The sequence below is a fragment of the Myotis nattereri genome, assembly GCF_964212035.1.
Source record: "Myotis nattereri genome assembly, chromosome: 6".
Taxonomy (NCBI): Eukaryota; Metazoa; Chordata; class Mammalia; order Chiroptera; family Vespertilionidae; genus Myotis; species Myotis nattereri.
Window position 1 is genome coordinate 44,120,436 of NC_138081.1, and position 21,045 is coordinate 44,141,480.

General features: G+C 36.0%; 1 protein-coding gene across 1 annotated transcript in view; it reads left to right on the forward strand.

Annotated features, from left to right (window-relative positions):
* Window positions 1–21,045, forward strand: part of LOC308521395 (cytochrome b5 reductase 4) — a 68,167-nt gene that overhangs the window by 14,138 nt on the left and 32,984 nt on the right. The window contains exons 3-6 of the mRNA XM_081094406.1: window positions 8,578–8,678; window positions 10,587–10,668; window positions 16,295–16,324; window positions 19,573–19,633. Of these exons, the coding sequence (XP_080950532.1) occupies window positions 8,578–8,678; window positions 10,587–10,668; window positions 16,295–16,324; window positions 19,573–19,633 (274 nt within the window). The remainder of the gene's footprint in view (window positions 1–8,577; window positions 8,679–10,586; window positions 10,669–16,294; window positions 16,325–19,572; window positions 19,634–21,045) is intronic.

Genomic DNA, 21,045 nt, shown 5'->3' on the forward strand with positions numbered 1-21,045 from the left:
ACTTTAAAACTACATTATAGTAAGGATATGTTAATGATTTCACAAATAAGTAACCAGTTGAGGAACTTTCATATTTGCTGTTTCCAGATTATTGGTTCCTGGAGTTAAGTTATATACAAGTTCCCTAATCAGAAACAGTATTTCTGGATAATTTTCTAATATGTTTTAATGGCCATTTTTTTTTTGAGCCTCATTTTAGAATGTGAGCTGTAGCCTGAAGGGATCATATGTTCTATTTCCTTTGTACAGCTTCATATTTCCTTGGGGGGGGGGGGCGTTGCATGCTGTGGGGATTGGGTAAATATTTAAGATTGTGTAAGGGCCATTTTGTCATTAAATATTTTTAACTAAACTTTTTATTTTGAAAAAAGTTTCAGACTTACAAGAAAGAGTGATGCAGTGAACTCCATAAACCCTTCACCTGCCTGGATTTACCCATTATTGATAAAATCTTCATTATATTTTGATGAATTCATTTTATTTACATTGTTAATGTGTTCTTCATACCTCTTTGTCTTCATTTTTGTAGTCATTCTAAGTTTATGATATACATTTTTACTTACCAGTCTATCTTCAAATAATATTATGCCATCTCACATGCAGTGTGAGAACCTTATCATATACTTCTATTTCACCCTCCTATGTCTTGTGCTATTATTCATTTTACTTCTACATGTTATAAATCCCACAACATGTTATCATTTTTGCTTTAGTCCAGTGGTTCTCAACCTTCCTAATGCCACGACTCTTTAATACAGTTCCTCATGTTGTGGTGACCCCCCAGTTTCATTGTTACAAATTGAACATAATTAAAGCATAGTGATTAATCACAAAACAACATGTAATTATATATGTGTTTTCTGATGGTCTTAGGCGACCCCTGTGAAAGGGTCATTCGACCCCCAAAGGGGTCGCAACCCACAGGTTGAGAACCACTGCTTTAGACAGTCACCTTTTAAAGAGATTAACATAATAAATGGTGCATGGGATGACTCTCAACCATCTGAGCCACACCGGCTGGACTGATATCATGTTTTTTATTTTTAGTATTTTCATTAGACTCTTTTTTATAGTGTTTATCTCTGCTGAACTTTCCCATCTGTAAAATGTCATTCACATTTTCAGATAGTCTTTTAAGATATTAATTATAGTTATTTTAATGTCCATATCTGATAGTTCTAACTTCGCAGCATCTCTATTGTATTGCTTTTTCTCTCTTGACATGGGTTGTTTTATCTTTTGTAAAAATGCATCTTATAATTTTTTATTGAGTGTCACACATTGCATATCTATGAGTGGTAAAATTTATACTCAGAAATAGGTATACTTTTTCTGGCAGACAATTAAGTTGATTTAGTCTAGTTCAGTGATGGCGAACCTATGACACGCGTATCAGAGGTGACACGCGAACTCATTTTTTTGGTTGATTTTTCTTTGTTAAATGTCATTTAAATATATAAAATAAATATCAGAAATATAACTCTTTGTTTTACTATGGTTGCAGATATCAAAAAATTTCTATATGTGACACGGCACCAGAGTTAAGTTAGGGTTTTTCAAAATGCTGACAAGCCGAGCTCAAAAGGTTCACCATCACTGGTCTAGTTAGTTGTTGAGCTGGGTTGGGTGTTTATTGTTGCTGTTGATATCATCAGTGCACCACAGACTTCAAATTCCTTCAACAGTGGGTTATTGCTATCTTGTTTTTTGCATGGATCCAGCATTGCTAGAGGATTTTTCTCATTGTTCCTGCTCTATTCTTAGCTTACAGCTTGCTCTACGTACCTGGGTAGGTTCTCTCTTTATGCTCTTGCTCATCTCCCAGTGGCAGACTGCTTTTGCTTGTTACTTGGGACAAGACTTGGGGCAGAAGGGGTTTTGCAGTTTGTCTTAGGCAGGTCCTGTGCACTTGAGCCCCAGGGGCTGAGTTTTCTTAGTACTTTAGTCACTTCCCCAGCGGCCATGTTCTCTGTCTCCTACTCAGGGCACAGGATAATTTAAACAGAATGTGATAAAGGTCGCTGAGCACTTCAGAAGGTCATCTGGGCATAATTACCAAAGATCATCTTATGTGACCTTATTAGTATTAGGAAAGACAATAAACTAAAAGGAAATTTACCAGTAAAAGCATTAAAAATTAACCAACATTCTGAGCAGTTACATTCTGAAGGAAGTTGATCAGATTGAAAGGTAATGACACCAGATGGAAGTTAAGATCTTTAGGAAATGGTAAATATGTGAGTAAAGAGATAAGATTACTTTTTTCCCTTTTAAAAAATGCATGACTATTTAAAGCAAAAATTGTAACATTGTATTGTGACATTATATAAAGTATAGGGATAGAGAGTGGTAAATTGTCCTTATATTAAATGTGAAGGGATATACAATATTAACCTAAGTAAACTAAATAACGTTAATTATATATATATTATAATCCCTAGGACAGCCACTTAAAGTATAACACAAAGAGGTATATAACCACCAATAATATGAAATTCTGAAAAATATTAGTTTAACTCAAAAGAAGTCAGGGAAATAAAGGAACAGAGACACGAACAGAAAATTTGCAGGGTTGGGGTGGGGAAGAAAACTTCGGGTTGGGGATAGAAACTAATAAAATTGTAGCTCTAAATTCAGAAAGAATGTTTATGCCTAACAAAGTTTCAGAATATATGAAGCAAACATTAACAGAATTGCAAGATAATTAAAATGCACAATCATTGTTGCATATTTTAACACCCTCTCTTAGCAGTTAGAAGAACTAAAAAAACACCAGTAGACCTAAAATAATAATATGCAGTTTCTTCACGGAACACCAGATGGCACAGTAGTCACATTGCTTGCAAAAATGGATGTGTACCTGAACATAGTGACATATGCAGTTCTTTTATTATGCAAACATAACCTTTTTCCTCCATTTATTTTAGTGCCAAAAAAATGAGCAATGGTAATTAATGAAATAAACAGAAATACTGTAATATGGTGCCATAATACTTGGCACATACATAATAGGCATTAAATAAATTTTTTTTGGAATGAATATAATATGGGGCTTTGAAGTTAAATCTGTGATTAAATTTTGAAACAAAAATTATTTATTTTAAAATCTAATTATAAAAATACTGCTTTTACTTAGAGCAGTAGTTCTCAAACTTTTTGGTTTTAAGCTCTCTATACTCTTTTTAAAATTATTGTGGGCTTAAAGAGCTTTGTGATGGCTCTTTATGATGGAGCTATTGATATTTACCTCTCAGGAAAGAAAATTAAGAAATGCAAAGAATATTTTAAAGTTGAAAGTTAAAAATAAGCTCCCTGTGTTATAAATAATACATATTTGTGAAAAATAACTACATTTTACAAAAAAATTAGTGAGAAATTTGGTATTATTTTACATTTTGGCAGATATTTTTACTATATTGCTTAATAGATGACCACAGTAGTCTCATGTCACCTTTTGTATTTAATCTTATATACCCGTGAAAGAATGAGATTTTTTTAAAAATGCGGATAGCATCTTCGTAATGTTACCAAAAAGTTTTTGTCTGGGACCACCCAAAGAGTCTTGAGCTCCCTCAGGAGCCCCTAGACCATGCTTTAGACTCTGACTTACAAAATAGCACAAAGGAAAAAAGAAAAATTATTGGTGAGTATATGGCCTGAATCATGGAGATGCAGGTCACTCCTTGGTGGAGGGCTATTAGGTTCCTGTGTATGGTTGCCTAACCTGAAAAATTGTGGGAGCCTCAAATGGGGGATAGATTAAATAGTTAAGTAATGTCACTTAAGTCTAACATTGTACTGTCTCACATAGAGCTGGGGGTTGAGAATAAGTTGGAGCATGCTGTAATCCAGTTCTGAGTTCAGTTATCTGAGAAATGTGGTGTGACTCAGGTTCTATCGGTGGGAAAAGGCATTTTCTCCTATGCAGAGTTGGAGTAGTGCCTGAAAAAGAGCTCTTTGAAATTAGCATGTTCACAGGTTGCTGCTGAGAATGGAAAACAGTCTGGCAGTTCATCAATAGGTTCAACATAGATAGCTATGTGACCCAACAAATTCACTTCTAAATGTATACTCGAAATAAATATATGTCCACACAAAAACTCATACATGAATGTTCATAGCAGTATTATTTATAACTAGAGTCCCGGTGCACGAATTCGTACACTAGTGGGGTCCCTGGGCCTGACCTGTGGGATACGGCCAAAACCGGCCCTCTGACATTCTCCGAGGGGTCCCGGATTGCGAGAGGGTGCAGGCCAGGCCAAGGGACCCCACCAGTGCATGATCGGGGCAAGGGAGGGATGCGGGAGCTTAGCCAGCCAGGGAGGGACTGCGGGAGGGCTCCAGGGCATGTCCGGCCTGTCTCACTCAGTCCTGATCAGCTGAACCCCAACAGCAAGGTAACCTACTGGTCGAAGCATCATAGTGAGCAGTTGAGTGGCCTTAGCATATCATTAGCATATTATGCTTTGATAGGTTGAATGGCCGACCGGTCGACCAGACACTTAGCATATTAGGCTTTTATTATATAGGATAGCCCCAAAGTGGAAACAATGTAGATGTTCATGAACTGATGAATGAATAAACAAAATGTGGCATGTCCATCCATGGAATGTTATTCAGCCATTAAAAGAAATGAAGTATTGATACATGCAAAACATGGATTAACTTTGAAAATATTATACTGAGTAAAAGAAGGCAAACACAAAAGACCACATACTATATGTTTCCATTTGTACAAAATGCCCAAAATATGCAATCTGAAGAGGGAGAAAGTACATTTGCAGTTACCTAGGGCTGGGGACGGTGGGAGGGATGCTAAATGAAGAATATTTCTGCATAACGGTTGTACTATCTGTTGTGGTCAATGGCCCCTACATAGGGACTCATAATTCTTCACAATATCAATAGCAAATGCTCAAAGGGAGTTTCTGTCTTTTAAAGAACTAATGAATCTCTCTTTTTTTGTGGTTTGTTTGCTTGGCTCCTTGTAATGCTTTTTAAGATTGGATAATGAGACCACTGTTACTAGTATCTCTTTTGGCTTTGGCTGCTAGAAAGTTCAGGACTAATAACAATCATAGTAACATTGTTAACTAGGTTAAGCGACTAATGTATTTTCTTTTCTTTTACATGTTTTAGTGTGGGTTCTTTAAATTTTGCACACAAATGTAAGTACTTTATTGTAAGATGCCTGTGGTCTTTATCAGTAGCAGTTGGGATTTAAATTACAACAAATATAAAAAGTATATGTGAAAAACTAGAGGCAGCAGCTGCCAAGATGGAAAAGAGCTCTTTCTATGTAAAATAGCGACTTTAGTTTTCAGGCATAAAAGCAATATTGATCCGTAACTAGGTTTTTAAACAAACAGTGAGCTTGAGCTCCAAGACACCTGTACTGTTGAAGCAGATTCTAGATGACAGTCTGTCTATAGATTCTGTAAAGGTGAATCCTGTACTGGATGAGAGGTCAGACTTAAGACTATCATTCTGTGATTGAATTGGCAGTGTAAGTTTCTGACTATACAAAGCACTCAGTGGTAATTTTAAAGTGGGTAATTTTTATTCTAAGAATTTATTTGACAGCTCAAAGTTTCAGACATATAATACAAAAGAGATAATTTAGTGTGAAACTATTAAAACAGGTACTACTAGTGCATTGCCTAAAGAACTCAGTATAGTGATTGTTCTGAATGTATGTTTTCAGTTGCATAGCACCTCTGCTAGGATGAATTAGCTATAAAATGTACCCCTGAATATTGCTAGGGCATTTAAAAATTATGTATTTAAACATTAGAGTATATGTTCCTAACAGAACTGTTGTATTTTAACTTTAATAAGTTGCTGCTGCCCCTTCTTCCCCTCTCTTTCTCCTCCTCCCCCTCCCCTTCTCCTTCCTCCTCCTCCTCCTTCTTACTCCTTTTAAAAAAATACCATTTTTCCTAGTTTCATTGAGATGTAATTGAAAATAACATTGTATAAATTTATTGTTTGGTGAAACTAAGTTGCTCTTCTTAGCATTAGTTAGTCAGTCCTTTTATTGGATCTGCTCCTGGTCAAAGTTTAAAAAACAAAATATAAAACAAAATAAAGTATTAGCAAAGAGGAGATAGCTAGATAGACAGACAATAGACTGACTCCCTCAACCTCCCTCTGCTACTAAAGGTCCCGTATAAATGGATCTAAAAGCACCATTCATGATGTTTCATGAATCTATTTCTGCCTGTTTTTGTTCTTAATGTCATTATTAGGATTTGGGTTTTGCTGAATTGATAGCTTAACATTTAATTGAGATGGTCCAATTTGATGGGTCCATAAATACTATTTATTTATATTGTTGTGCATATCTGCCACACCTGTGCCATTAGAGCTATAGGAAGAATTCAATTGTGTCATTGCAAAATTTAGAGAGTTGCAAAATTAGTTTCTAAACACCAGGTGATAGGAAGCGAAAAGCTTGCACAGGAGAGACGGCTGTCTAAAAGCCATGTGTAGTACAAATACTGGTAGAGTACAATAAAGCGTGAAGGAAAAGCATAAAATTAAGTTCTTTGTGTTCCTTTTCTTCTGCCACATTCAGGGGTCCAAGTTTTAGTTGTTAGGAAATGATTTTGAAAAGGAAAAAAGGAAGGAGACCTTAAGAGGGGGGATAGAGCCTCCGGACCAGTGGAAATGTACCAGTTGCATTAAAGAGCAGGGTTTAAGACTCATAATCAGCAAATCACCGACACTGCCAGGTGTGGTTGGATCTAACAGTCTTAATTCCTTATAGTGAGGGATTTTATCCTTCCTAGTTTTGTCCTTTTGAAGAGGATGGGAAATTCTTTAGGTTTGTGTCTTAGTCTATCAGAAAGGAAAGGAAGATTATGAAAGGATAAGTGTCAGTCTAGAGTTTAGGAAGCAGAGAACACATGTGGGACATTGCAGCCTTTATATGCTAATCATTGGTAGATAGTAAAGCTACCTGTTTATCCTCCTGCTGGTTGCTGAAGCACATGAAACTCTGTCCCAGAAGGTTAGATGATCATGTGTTGCAGATACCATGTTCCTGAGAACTTGAACTCTAGTCAAGGTTTGGTGGCAGAGAACGTTCAGAATTCTTTTGTTTGGAAGGGGGTTCTCTGTTTTAAAAAGTCTGTTGGGAATAATCTTGATCCTAATCCTTACCTCCAACATTTGTGGTCCATGGATTTTGGAAAGGTGGACAGCAGGAGAAAGGAAGGACTCCACCAGTTCTTTTTTTGTTTTTTAGACTTATTTTGAGGACTGCTGGGAGATTTTTGTGAATTTACTTCTTTTTGTTGTCTAAACTGCATTTGAGCAATTCTATGAAGACATCCTGACTGGTTGGTTATTTTCTAAAATTAAATTGGTAGAAAAACTGTAGTTATTTTCTTGGGTCTGAAATCCAAATTTTTCTTTTCTTCCAAGATTATTATATAGAATGAACATTTTAAGTTATCCAGGGTTATTTAAACTCCAGAGAGTCATCATATAGGAGGGACAAGTCCTAGATATAAGAAAACCAGTTGTTCTCATTGCACTTGTTAGGCGTCTGTAGGGCTGGATTTGCCTATTATTGTCTCTGGTTTTCACGTAAAGGATTAAAAAGCAACTCACTTCCCTGGTAAGGCTATTAATTGAGCTGGTCTCTATTTGTTGTTTCCTATTCCTTTTTCTGAAAAGATAAAACTATAGTTAAAGATATGACTAGATGAAATGAATATTTTGGGAAGATAAAAGGATTATTAAGTTCTAAACAAGAAAAGAATCTTCGCTCCTTGGGCAGCTGCAGAAAAGAATTATACTTGCTTTCATAGAGCATGCCTAAGTGGCCCGGTCACATTGCTCTGCCTTTCCTGAGATGATCAGACACGTGGATGAGAGTTCAATTCTTTTTTTCATCAGATTCTTCAACCAGGGCAGTAGAAGATGATATAGTGGAAATATGAGGGAGGGAGAGAGAGAAAAAGAGAGAGGGGGAGGAGGGGAGAGAGAAGGGAGAGGAGAGGGAAGAGAGATCTTGAAAGCAGAGGCATGACTGTCTTTGCTCTGGACAGTCTTTTCAGGGATGTTTGCATGGCTAACAACCTTGAATAGTAGTAGAGCTAGTGTCTTTCTCTAACATGTTTGCTTACTGCTAAGTATGGTATTGACTCCCTCCAGAACAAAGGGCAGGCACACTTACTGCCCATTCATTACAAAGATTCAAGTTTCCTAAGCTCAGAGTTTCTTTCCTGTTCTGCAACACATTGAGTATACAGGTGTTATCTGGCCCTCTTCACATAGAAGAGGGGAATTGGGAATAGGGGTTTAGGGGACTGTGCACATGCTGATATTCTAGCTGCAGGTAGTGATGTGAGTATTAAACTGTCCTATGTCTGTGACCCAGTAGTCTGATGTTTTCTTATAGGACCCATGAAACTTTCAGGCTAACTTACTAGCTGCTAAGTATGGTGAAATCCTGAGCATAATAAATAGGATGTATTTTGAAAGATTTATTGGAACTTATATTTGTAATTTGTACGAGTTTTAAGAAGTTCATTTAGGATATTATTTCTCCTTGCTTTGACACAGGGTTTGTTTACAATGTTAGCCCATATATGGAGTATCATCCTGGTGGAGAAGATGAATTAATGAAAGCAGCAGGCTCAGATGGAACAGACCTTTTTGATCAGGTAAGATACTGAAAGTAATCATAGTATTACAATGGAAAAGTACTCAGAGATTTAGCAGTGTGATAGTTGTAGGAAAAAAAGAAAATAGTTGCATAAATTTCAGATATAAGTAACAACAGTTCATTTAGGTTGCCTTTGAATTATTTTACTAAACTTTTAAAGATGATTTCAAATCTGTGTCTAGGTATCTACTCTTTTATAAAAATAATTTTAGAGAGAGAGGGAAGGAGAGGGAGAGAGATAGAAATATCAATGAGAGAGAAACATAGATCAACTGTCTCCTGCATGCCCCCCACTGGGGATCAAGCTTACAACCTGGGCACGTGTCCTGACCAGGAATGGCGACCTCTTGGTGCATGGGTCGATGCTCAACTGCTGAAGCACACTGGCTGAACTAGCCGTCTGCTCTTAAGTGCTTATTGCCTCTGTTGGCAGTTGTTTACTCAGTTTTGATCAATTTTAATAATGATTATGACTGACTTATGGGAGGCAGTGATGATGAGAGGAAAGCAGAGATAGTGCTTTACACATTATTGGATGCTCCAAAAATAGTTGGTAAATGAAATTTTAATTTATGTTAATAAATGAGTGTCTATTTATAATTACATATATTTTCTTTACATATTTTCTATTTTAGTGTATACTTATTTTCTCAGGAACATCCATAAAGATTCTGACATCAGAAGTATTTGACCTGATTATTTTGGTGATTATAAAGTATTTTGTCAAATAATATTATACTTTTCCTATACTGGCCTTTTACAATTGGACATTTAGGATGTTTCCAATATTTTGATGATATAAATAGTGCTGTGATGAGTATCCTGGCACTTATATCTTTGTGTATATAGACAAATGCAAATATTTTCTCAAGTAAATTTAAAATTAATGAAAGAGATGCATATTTTAAGGCTTTTATTGTATGTATATTGGGAAGGTACCCTTCAGAAAAGTTGTTTAAATTAAATTCTCACTATAAGTCTGGCAACAAATACCCTAATTCATTTTCCTTTAAGTGACAGTCTTACTGTGTTCCTTTTCAAGAAAATGTCTATTAGATGCTCGCCTGAATAACAGCTTGTTTATAGGTCATTCTTTTTCTCCTAAGCCAGGAACAGCCTTTCAAGAAGAAAACTCACTTCAGCTTGCAAATCAAACAATTGCCTAAGGCAGTGGTTCTCAACCTTCCTAATGCTGAGACCCTTTGATACAGTTCCTCATGTTGTGGTGACCCCCAACCATAAAATTATTTTCGTTGCTACTTCATAACTGTAATTTTGCTACTGTTATGAATCGTAATGTAAATATCTGATATGCAGGATGTATTTTTCATTGTTTGCAACCCACAGGTTGAGAACCGCTGGCCTAAGGGATTTTCCGCAGGGCTACCATCTTACCTTGCAGTAGAAGTGCTTTTGAGGACTTCCATTTTGTCACACGGAATATAGAAGAGATTTGTACTCAAGGGTTGAGATTTAAGAAATTTAATAATATTTTCTACTTCCTGAAAGATGTTAAGTGAAACCACGGGTCTGGTGAAGAATATAATGATTGAAATCACTACCTTAATTTATGCTAAGATGAAAGCAGCTTTATCCACCATTGCAGTTTTGACATTAGTGCCAATGTTAACACAATGAAAAAGGCAGTTTTTTATATATTTTGAAACTAATCGAGACCGCATGGATATCTGAAAAGGCATCAGGAACCTCCAGGGGTCTATAGACAATACTTTGAGAACATTGTTACCCTATGTATGCTACCTTTCCATCACTCCCTTATTGGCAGATAATCTGCTTCTTCATTTTTCAGAACAGTGTAACAAATGTTTTAGTTTTGTTCAGAATAAAATCAGAGCATCTCATGGAGTTAGTCATGTTGCTTTTCTGTCATTCTATCCCATACCAGGTTCATCGTTGGGTCAATTATGAATCCATGCTGAAAGAATGCCTGGTCGGCAGGATGGCAGTGAAACCTGCTGTTCCCAAAGGTAAGTGGTGCCAGTGCTGAGCTGGCATTGATGTGTGACACACATGTACTTTTTTTAACTTGGATTTCAACAAATAAATTTAAATAAATCACTATATTGTTCTTATTTTCACGGCTGCTATAAAGGTTTTACTTTAGTTCTTCTTTAGAATAAAACAATGACTAACCTTTCCTCTGTAGTCAGGGATTATTCATCATTGATCTCTACTGGCCTGACACTTATGGACAGAGACTATTATTAGATGGGTTAACTGTGTAACTGTCCAAACTGGGGCAAGTTTGATTCTGTTAGTAATTATGCTGGGATAACGTGGTAAATTGACTCTGACAACCCAGGGCATGTGTTCACTGTATAATCAGAACTCCTGGATGCAATAAGAACAGAGGATGAAAACAGAGATGAAGTGAGACTAGAGGATGAAAATAGATTAAGTAGAAATAGAGAATGAAAACATGAAGTGGGAACAGAGAGTGAAAAGAGATAAAGTGGGAATAGTAGGTGGAAAGAGACTTGCTGAGATGAGGATTTGTGGAGGTGGGGTGGGGGTGGGGAGATGGTGGATGTACTGAAGAGGAATTTTATATATGGACTTCTCTCAATACCAGACCTCTGACACCATCATTTAGGTGGGGTCACCTGCCAGACATCAATGCAGGGGCATCCAGAATTGGCATTTTGTGGGCATCTGCACAGTTGGGCAGTGTAGTTTTCATTTTATCTGGTGGTTTCTCGTGTGGCAGTGGTGAAATACCTGGGTATCTAGGAAGGAAACAGAAAAGCCAGCAGAGTCAGAATATAAAGCACTAGAGGCCCAGTGCACAACATTCGTGCACTCAGGGGCGAGGGGGTGGTCCCTCAGCCCGACCTGCACAGCCTGGGAGTCCTTGGGGGATGTCCAGCTGCCAGCTTAGGCCCGCCCCGCAGTCAGACATCCTTAGTGCTGTCACGAAGGTGGGCCACTGAGCTCGCCAGCTGTCAGCACGGCTTGTGGCTGAGCAGCACTCCCCCTGTGGGAGTGTGCTGACCATCAGGGGGCAGCTCCTGCATTGAGCATCTGCCCCCTGGTGGTCAGTGCACATCATAGCGACCAGTCGTTCTGCCATTTGGTCAATTTGCATATTACCCTTTTATTATATAGGATAATACTAGTGGATCCTTATTAAGCTACAGTGTGATTTTTATATTTCATTGTTTTAAAAAATATTATGGTTTATGCTTTAGAAAGATATCAATAAAGAATAAAAAGGGAACTTTGAAAAGGTAAGTTGTAGTTGCTGATAATTTCTTTACATTCTCTGGCAAAGATGAAAATGTTCTTACTCTTTGCCCTTATTCTAGTCCATTTCTGTCATGGTAGCCACTAACTAGCCCCATGTGGCTATCTAGCACTCAAAATATGCTTGTCCATATTGAGATGTGCTGAAAGTATAAAGTATACACTGCATTTTGAGACTTTAAGTATGAAAAAAAGTGTAAAATATCTCATAGTTTTTATATTGATTACATGTTGAAATGATAATATTCTAGATATAGTATATTAAGTAAAGATATATTATTAAAATTAACCCATTTATTTTTATGTTGCTCATGTTGCTGTTAGACAATTAGAAATTATATTGTGGCTTGCATTGTATTTCTTTTGGAAAGTGCCATTCTAGATCATAAATGTACTTTTAAAAAATTCACCATAAGTCACATTTCTAAAATCTCATATTTTCAAGTGGCATAGTATGGTCTCAGGAATGTTTCTTCTTTAATTTCTCATTGCTTTATCATGATTTCTAATACTTTATGTTTTAGTTTTCACCCCACTCTCAAGCAGTTAATGACTATAAGTCGCTTAGAACCATGGATCCAGAGAATAGTTAAGATGTGGAAGAGGGGCTTAGAGCTGCTCTAACACCCTCAGTTTAAAAGTGAGGATGCTGAGGCTTGTTTGTATATGTACATTTCCAAAGGCTTTAGTTATTTAATTATCCATTTTTACATAGTCAGTTTTCTTTTGCATATGCCAGTGGTTTTTAACTGGGGTTGATTTTGTTCCTGGGAGATATTATGTCTGGAGACATTTTGGTTGCCACAACTAAGCTAAATGCTCCTGGCATTCTAGTGTTTAGAGGAGAGGTTGGGGATGCTGCTAAGTACCGTATAACACACAGGATAGATCCCCACAATAAAGAATTATCCAGCCCCCAGTTTTTATAGTGTTGAAGTAAAGAAACCCTCATATATGAATTAGTTTTTTATCCTTAAAAAATTATAGTATTAATGGCACATGTCTGTGAAGTCGGTATGTAAACAAGACAGCATTGGATGGGCTGGAAGTTCAGCTTCTAAAGAGTCAGTGTTCTTTTTCCTAAGAGCATCAGTTTCCTCATTGGTAAATGAGGACAGTTCAGGGCTCAAGTGGGTGGGCAAAACACAAGCTCAGAAGCTTATGTTGGGGGAAGCTAGACAGTTACTAGTGGAGGAAAGGGGGCAGGGTGTCATGATGAAATGGCCTTTATTGAATGAGCAAATTTGTTATCTCAGATTACCTTAATTTGCTTTTGCTACTAAAGAGTCTCTTGTATTAGTTTAATCCTGGGATTTTTCAGAGTATGTATTTGAACTATTCAATTTCTATTGTAATTCTACTGGTAAACTGCTTCTAGGATAAGGAGTAATTCTGGGCCTTGAAGTTTCGGAGATGTATAACATTTACAGATGATTCAGAAGATGATTACAAAAATGAATAGAGGAAAGTAAAAGGTAAAGAGAGTTAAGAAATATAAAAATTATGAAATTTTATAAGATATGAGAAATGAGTTTATAACTTTTGAAACAAAATCAAGAATTGGGCCTAAGTTGTGTTATGAGGAGTTCCATTTAGAGATAATGGAAGAATGTCTAGAGAAAAAATGGTTGTTAAACACATTGTAGAGAGCCAAAGAGTCTTCTGGCAAGGATAAGCAGTGAAGGGAACACAATGGTATGTTTTGGACTTTGTGACTAAGATCTCTGGTAACAAGACTAAACTTATATCTGATGGTTTCATGATATCCATCTTTTTAGAGTCAGAAGGGAAGATGAGATATGTAGCTACATGATAAATGGAAAACATTCTGATATAAATGCTCAGTATATGTCTTCCTAAAATGTTTTTTCAAGGCCTTTCTGAAAAATGTCTGTATAGTTTTAAAATGTAGCTAAATATTACTTCCTTAGTGGAATCTTTCTAATTCCTTATAAGTACAGATGCCCACCCTCTGTAGGCTCCCATACTACCTTCTACATACCTCTTTTACAGCATTTAATCAAATTGAATTAAAAAGAATATAATGACATTTTGTTTTTAGTTAGGTTTACTTAATTTTTGAGTCAGTAGTGCATTCACACAATTCAAGAATGAGAGGTGCTCTTATTATACTTGTCTCCCCTCTACCCTTCTCTCCTTCCATGACACACAAAGGTAACCATATTACTACTTTTATTGTGAACCCTTCCAAATTATCTTCATTCATGTATAGGTAAACTATCTATATATTTACATTGTCCTAACTTTTTATCCAAATAGTTTCTTATTCTGTCAGCATCCCTGTTAAGATGATGACCAACAGGTATATGTTAACAGAATGAACGCACTGGCAAAGCAGGGTTTTGTTTCTTTTTCACCCTGGGGATCTGCCTGTGGCTCCACTTAGCAGAGGTGAACTAGATTGGGGTCACAATTAAAAGTGCTTACTTAGCCCTCTTACCAGAGAAGGGCAGGATGCTGATAGGTCATAGTGCTAGCCTTCCTAATGACCCAGACCTCTTCACAAAGCAGAGGTTCCAAGCAGAGTAATGCAGTTTATAGGACATTATGAGAAAAGATAAATGCTCTTGGCCATGGAGCCATCCAAATGATAGAATTAGTTATCAAGACAGAATAACAGGTTTCTAGTCAGAGAGCAAAGTGTCTCATGTGACTGAAATGATTCAGATGTAAATATGCTTAATAGCCAAAAAATTGTCTTTTTATTTCTATGACTCAGTTTTTGAAAAGAGCTGCAAAAGTAGACTCATAGAGTTTTTAAAGATAATTAGATCATTTGGTTAGAAGTTCTTTTCCTACTGATACTTTTTGTATTAAAAAAAGAACCAGGGAAAAATTACTAATTTATCAGGATCCAGAAAATTCTGACAGATTCAAATCAATTCAGATCAAGCAAGAAGTGAATACATATTTTTCAGTAGAAACTAATTACTTGGACAATTTCTCAAAATCTGTGAGCCTCTTAGATGAAAACAAATTGTTTTACATGATAAATGAAATTCATCAAACTGCCAGCTGTGTGGTACACTGAAAATAGATTTACTTGTGATACTGCTGTTTGTTCTAAGATAAAACAAAGAATCACAACTGCAGTAGCAAAGACAGATAAAACTGATTGAATGAGAGTGACTAAGCAGGGACATCAGCGGTCCCTTGAAAATTATAATGACTAGATTTTTAAATGGCATTTTATAAAAACTCATTTTGAGGTATAGTCTAAATGGCTTTTAGGTCTTTTGTGTTTTCAGTGAGTATTAACTCTAGCAATGTTATAGTAAGTGTGGTGCTAAGTTTCAGAAAAGATGGAGTCTAATCTTGGCTTTGCTGCTTAAGAGCTGTGGATTTCATTCAAGTTCTGGACCTCTGATTTTCAGTCATAAATAGAGGATCACATGATAATTTGCTATATGTTGTTAAGATTCCTTTCAGCTATGAAATTATTTTGGAAAATGGTGAAAATAAACAAAAAGGCTGGTCATCTGGCCCCCTTAGAAACATGATTATTTTATGACAGGTGTGTGAAATGGAGGTTATTATGGGATTCTCTGGTTCATTGAAAATCAGAACATAAAAAATGTGAAAGCTTTGATTTAAGTTTCTTTTTCTGTAAAACAAGGTATTATCACTCTAACAATGATGTCTTTCAATTTACTGCTTGATATTTTGTGTTAGCTTGTCATTCAGTTATTTTTTTTTAAACCCTGGCAACTTGCTGTGGGTTTTATTTTGACCATATGGTTTAACTCTTGTGATCAAGCTATATAGATTGGTGCGTTGGCTGCCATCCTGAAAAACAATACCTGTTAAATTTTTTTTCTGGGTTGTAACACTAATAATTGCATTTTATACACATATGAAAGTCAACATATTTTCAGCATTATGGCCATTTAAATTTGGAGTAACAGTGGCGATTTTAAGTACTGACCTAGATAAAAGAGAAACATAATAAAATATCATCCTTTGGGTTGTTAATATGTATGTTTCATTTCTAGAATATAATCTAATAAATTCTTGTTAATTTTGACTAATTTAAAATATGATAACCTGGAAAAAACTTGGGTTTTATATGTTTTCTTAAAAAGTTAATCAGGATATTAGAAAAATATTCAAATAAGTAGGTAAAAAGCCCAGTGAAATGCCTGGAGAGATGGCCTGCCAATCTTCAGAGATGAAACTTGTTTGAAACATGAGCCCTTATTTCTCTCTCAGACCTTAGAAAAAAGCTCTTCAAGAAAGAAGGGCTGATATCTTTAAGTCAATAATATTAACTGATATTCTCTTTGGCATTATAATATTCTTATCTGACTTTTTTTCTAAATCACTGTACAGACTATCATGAGGAAAAGAAAGTCTTAAATGGTAAGTCATACATTTACAGTGAAAAATGAATCATACTCACTTGATAATATATAATATTGCTTTACAGAATTACCTGGGGTATTCAGATATATTTTTAGGCTAATGATGTCTTTCCTTCCCCAAACTTAAAGGATTGACAGAACTCTATAGATCCCATATTCCAGCCATTACTCTAATAGTAGTCCTCTCTATGACATCCCTGAACGTGTTCATCCGCCCTCAGCTTGAAGACTTGTAGTCATTAGGAAGCAAGACTGAACAAGTCACCTCCCTCAGCCATGTGAGGTCACCTCTAGTGTTTGCATACAGATGCTCATAGCCTGTTAACCCACTCTTCTCTAGCTGGGCTCAGCAGCAGTGCCTTCTTCAGCCATTTAGTATGACTTGGAATTATAACTGAACTATATTAATGTATGTGTAGTAATAGGGTTTTTTCTCTCTGCAAAAGAAAGTTTTAGAAGGTCAGCTAATAAGCTAAATTGCCAGATGAGTTATCTGTATTTAAAAAAAGCCTAAGCAACCGTCCGACCGTCTGACTGGTAGCTTAGATGCACACTGACCACCAGGGGGCAGGTGCTCAATGCAGGAGCTGCCAAGCTGTGGTAACTTGGCAGCTGCGGTTCTCGGGTGAGGTACCTGGAACCAGAGAGGAAGGAGCCTGATTCTTGGGTGCGACACCCAAGAACCACCCTCTCACAGTCTGGGACCCCTTTGGGGATGTCGGAGAGCCAGTTTTGGCCTGATGCCTGCAAGCCAGGCTGAGGGGCCCCACCGGTGCACGAATCCGTGCACCAGGCTTCTAAGTAGAGAAAATAGTCTGTACTGTAGACTAATTTATGCAGTTTGCAATGTAACAATCGAAGTTGCTTATCCAATAGTATAACTGCATAAATGAGGCATTGATCTTAAATTTCATCTGATGATTGGCTCTTCTGTAATATTACACAAACAACCTTCACTTAAAGACTAATTACTGATAGACTGGGCATTTCATTTCCCACCACATATGGCTTCCAGAACCTTTACTTTCTTATTGCCCTGCTTTGGATGCATTGCATTTAAGTACTACCTCAGTTAAAGGTTCCCCTAAAAATGGACTATAACATACCAGTGGTCTGGCTAGCACAGTTACCTCTTAAGACCTTAGATCTCTGAGATTGTTATACACACACATATACATGCAGGGGTAAGCAAAAGTACACTTATAAGGAAAAATACATGCAGGTTATGATTATAGTAATAATACAAAAATAAACTTTGTTTCACCTACTCACAACTGTAAACCTTCTTTTGCTGTATTAGCTGCATCTCATGTTCAGCTCATTTAAGTCTTGGTGGTAACTGTATGTATTTGTAGATGTGATCTACCTGCCTTGTAAGTCTTTATTCATACAGTTGTTTAAAATACTGAATAGAATAAACTACTATAGTATTCCACCAGAGACTTGATCCCTTCTATTTGATATCAGTCCATCAGTCAGAATTTTGGAAAGGGATAATATCCATTCAGTCCAACTTGCTTTACCTAATTATTTTACTCCAACCCACATTAATCTCAGATTCCTTCAACTTATCCCAAGGATATAATGTGTAAGGTGTGTATTATTTGGCCTATGGCATTATTCTCTCCTAATAATTTATATGTATATGGTACTATGTAGTTTTTAGAATGTTTTTATTAATTCTGTTTATAGTTTTTTCTTATGGAAATTCTTAGATTGTGATGTGTTTATATAAGAGACCTCCAATATATATAATCTTAATAAAATATCTTTTAGGGCTTCTCAAGAACTTAATTTTGTTTTTTTTGTTTTTATCATTTTAGAAAAAATATATTTTGATTTATTGTAGTCTTATCTCTTTTATTATACCTGTAGTGTTGTGGTAGAGCATTCTTCTTTAGGCTCACTGCTAATTGCTTCATATCTTTGGCCTTCTGTCACATCTCAGAGACTTCCTTTGTTTATCTGAAAATTAAGTGTATTCTGCAGAATTCCATGGGATGAGATGGACACTAAGTGAGTAAGACCTGAATTCAGGGTTCTCAGTAAGCCTCATCCTAAAAATATGGCTGTTTGACACCTGTGCTTGCACTTAAGCTTGTGTTTCAACAGAAGATTTTCCGACTAAAAAGCATCTTGAAAACCTCTAAACTAGTTTGTCTTAAAGGCACCTCCCAATTCTAACTTCATATAAATACTGTGACTTCTAATTTGAGAATTTCAAGACTCACCAGAAACTAAACATTACTTTCCTTTCCTACATAGTTTGAAAAATAATATAATCAATGTAGTGATTTTTAAAAGTCTTTTAGCAGTAGTACTCTTTTTCCCAAAGAAAATTTTATAGATACAGCAGTGCATTCCTGTTGTGGGAGGAAAATATTTCATGTTTACAGTATCTACAGAATTCTTCCATGTCTCAGAGTTTTCCAATACAACTTTGAAAACCACAGCTTTAATAGACATTTAGAATGTTTTGTTGATGTATGCCCAAAAGAAGGACTGAAATGGAAAAAAAAACAATACCGCATGTCAGTGAGGTTGTGGAACAACTGGAACCCTCAAACACTTCTGGTGAAAAGTGTAAATTGGTACAACCATTTTAGAAAACTGTGTAATAGTATCTAGCAAAGCTAAGCATATGCACACCCTATATACCTACCAGAAATGTGGATATATGTTTTTTAAGAACATACATGTACAATAATATTTATAACAGCACTTTGCGTAATAGTGAAAACTGCCCAAATGTCTGTCAACAAGAGAATGAATAAATTTTGGTACATTTATACAGTGTAATACTACTCATTAATAAAAACGAACAAACTACTGAGGCATTCAACAGCATGGATAAAATCTCAGAAAGCTCCAGGTTTGATTTATTGCTATCAATCATGCTTATTTGACATAAGAACTGTAATGTCTATAATGCTGGACAAAAAAAAAAAAAGTCAGATCAAAAGAACATGTCATACGATTCCATTTTTAGAAAGGTCAAATACATGTATAATCTAATCATGATGTTCTAAGAATAATGATAACCGTTGGAAGTGTGGTGATCAGGAGGGGTTACAAACAGGATACTGGGTACAGGGTATGTTTTACTTCATGAACATTTTTTGAGTAGTACATCTGTGATTTGTGTCCTTTTATAATGTTTCAATAAGAAGTTTACTGAAAAGGTTAAAATAAAGAAAAGTACTGCCTCGATGAACTGTGGCTATTTTGTTTATTTTCCTTGTGAAGGCATGCTTCCCAAGAGCCAAGTGCCAGATGCACTTGCCAAAGAAGGCCCGGTTTCTCCAAGGTATGCCTTCTTGTTTTACTCTTTCAAAGCTAAATCAGTTTTAGACCAAAATATACACATTAAAATATAAAACAGCGATGGGTTTGATTTATTGCTTACTATATTAGTCATGCTTCTCTGACACAAGAACTTTCTTTATCAGACATTATTGGAGAATGAACTATTCTGTAAATTTGAGTGTTTAATATAACTGAAGTTTGATTCATTTTAAATACCGATACTTTAATAAAACTATCAAAATACTTATATAAAATATACATTTTTGGTGGAAAATGCAGAGAAATACAAAAGAAAATGATAAAAATCAATTGTTAATACCACCAACCTTAGATATATGGTCTTAATATTTGGTTTATTCCACCCAGTTTGATTCATATAAGACCTACTTCAATATTACTCTCTTTTGAAAATATTGGTATTATGATATATTCTATGCCCAATTTCCTATGTTATTAAATATTCTGTAAAAGCATTTTTGTCTGCATTCTTTTATATGACCATACCATAATTTATTAAACTATTCTGTTCTTTGTATATCTAATTTTTTATACAATTTTTAATACTAGAGGCCCAGTGCACAACATTTGTACACTGGGGGGAGGGGTCCCTCAGCCCAGCCTGCACCCTCTCGCAGTGGGACATTCCCTGAGGGGTCCTTAATGCTGCTGCAGAGGTGGGAGAGGCTCCTGCCATCACTTCTGCACTCGCCAGCCATGAGCCCAGCTTCTGGCTAAGTGGTGCTCCCCCTGTGGGAGCACACTGACCACCAGAGGGCAGCTCCTCCGTTGGGTGTCTGCCCCCTGGTGGTCAGTGCACATCACAGTGATGGTCGTTCAGCCATTCGGTCGATTTGCACATTAGCCTTTTATTATATAGGATAGGAAATGTCCATAGTCCGTACATATATATGGACTATGGATATTTCACATGTCCTCAGAGTTATTTATGTTCTTTGTAGTTTTTTCTCTTTCTGCCTTTTTTCCCTATTGTTAGTCTATACTATATCAGCAGCATCCTCCTATATTTGTTAAATTATTTCATATGCAATCTTCTAAATTGTTTTATATATGTTAAGGTCTAAGGATACCTCCTCTAGGATTTACTTATCGGTGCCTATATGTAGGTAATAAGTTCAAAACAGTAGCAGTTTGATTAATAGCTATTACAAAACAGAAGACTTAGTTTTACCTTAAGTTTTACTGTTTACTCAATAAACCACCTTGATGAATTAATTTCTTGAGTAATAATATTTGTGACAAGGAGGAGTAAAAGTAATTATAAGCATGTAGATTTTGTTATGTTCCTTAAGAAAACGTATTGTATTTTGTTTGTTCTGATGAAAGAAAATTTTAGTAAGGAGATGTGTAACTTTTATAAAAAGTATCTTGTCAAAAATACCTGTTTGTGTTTTT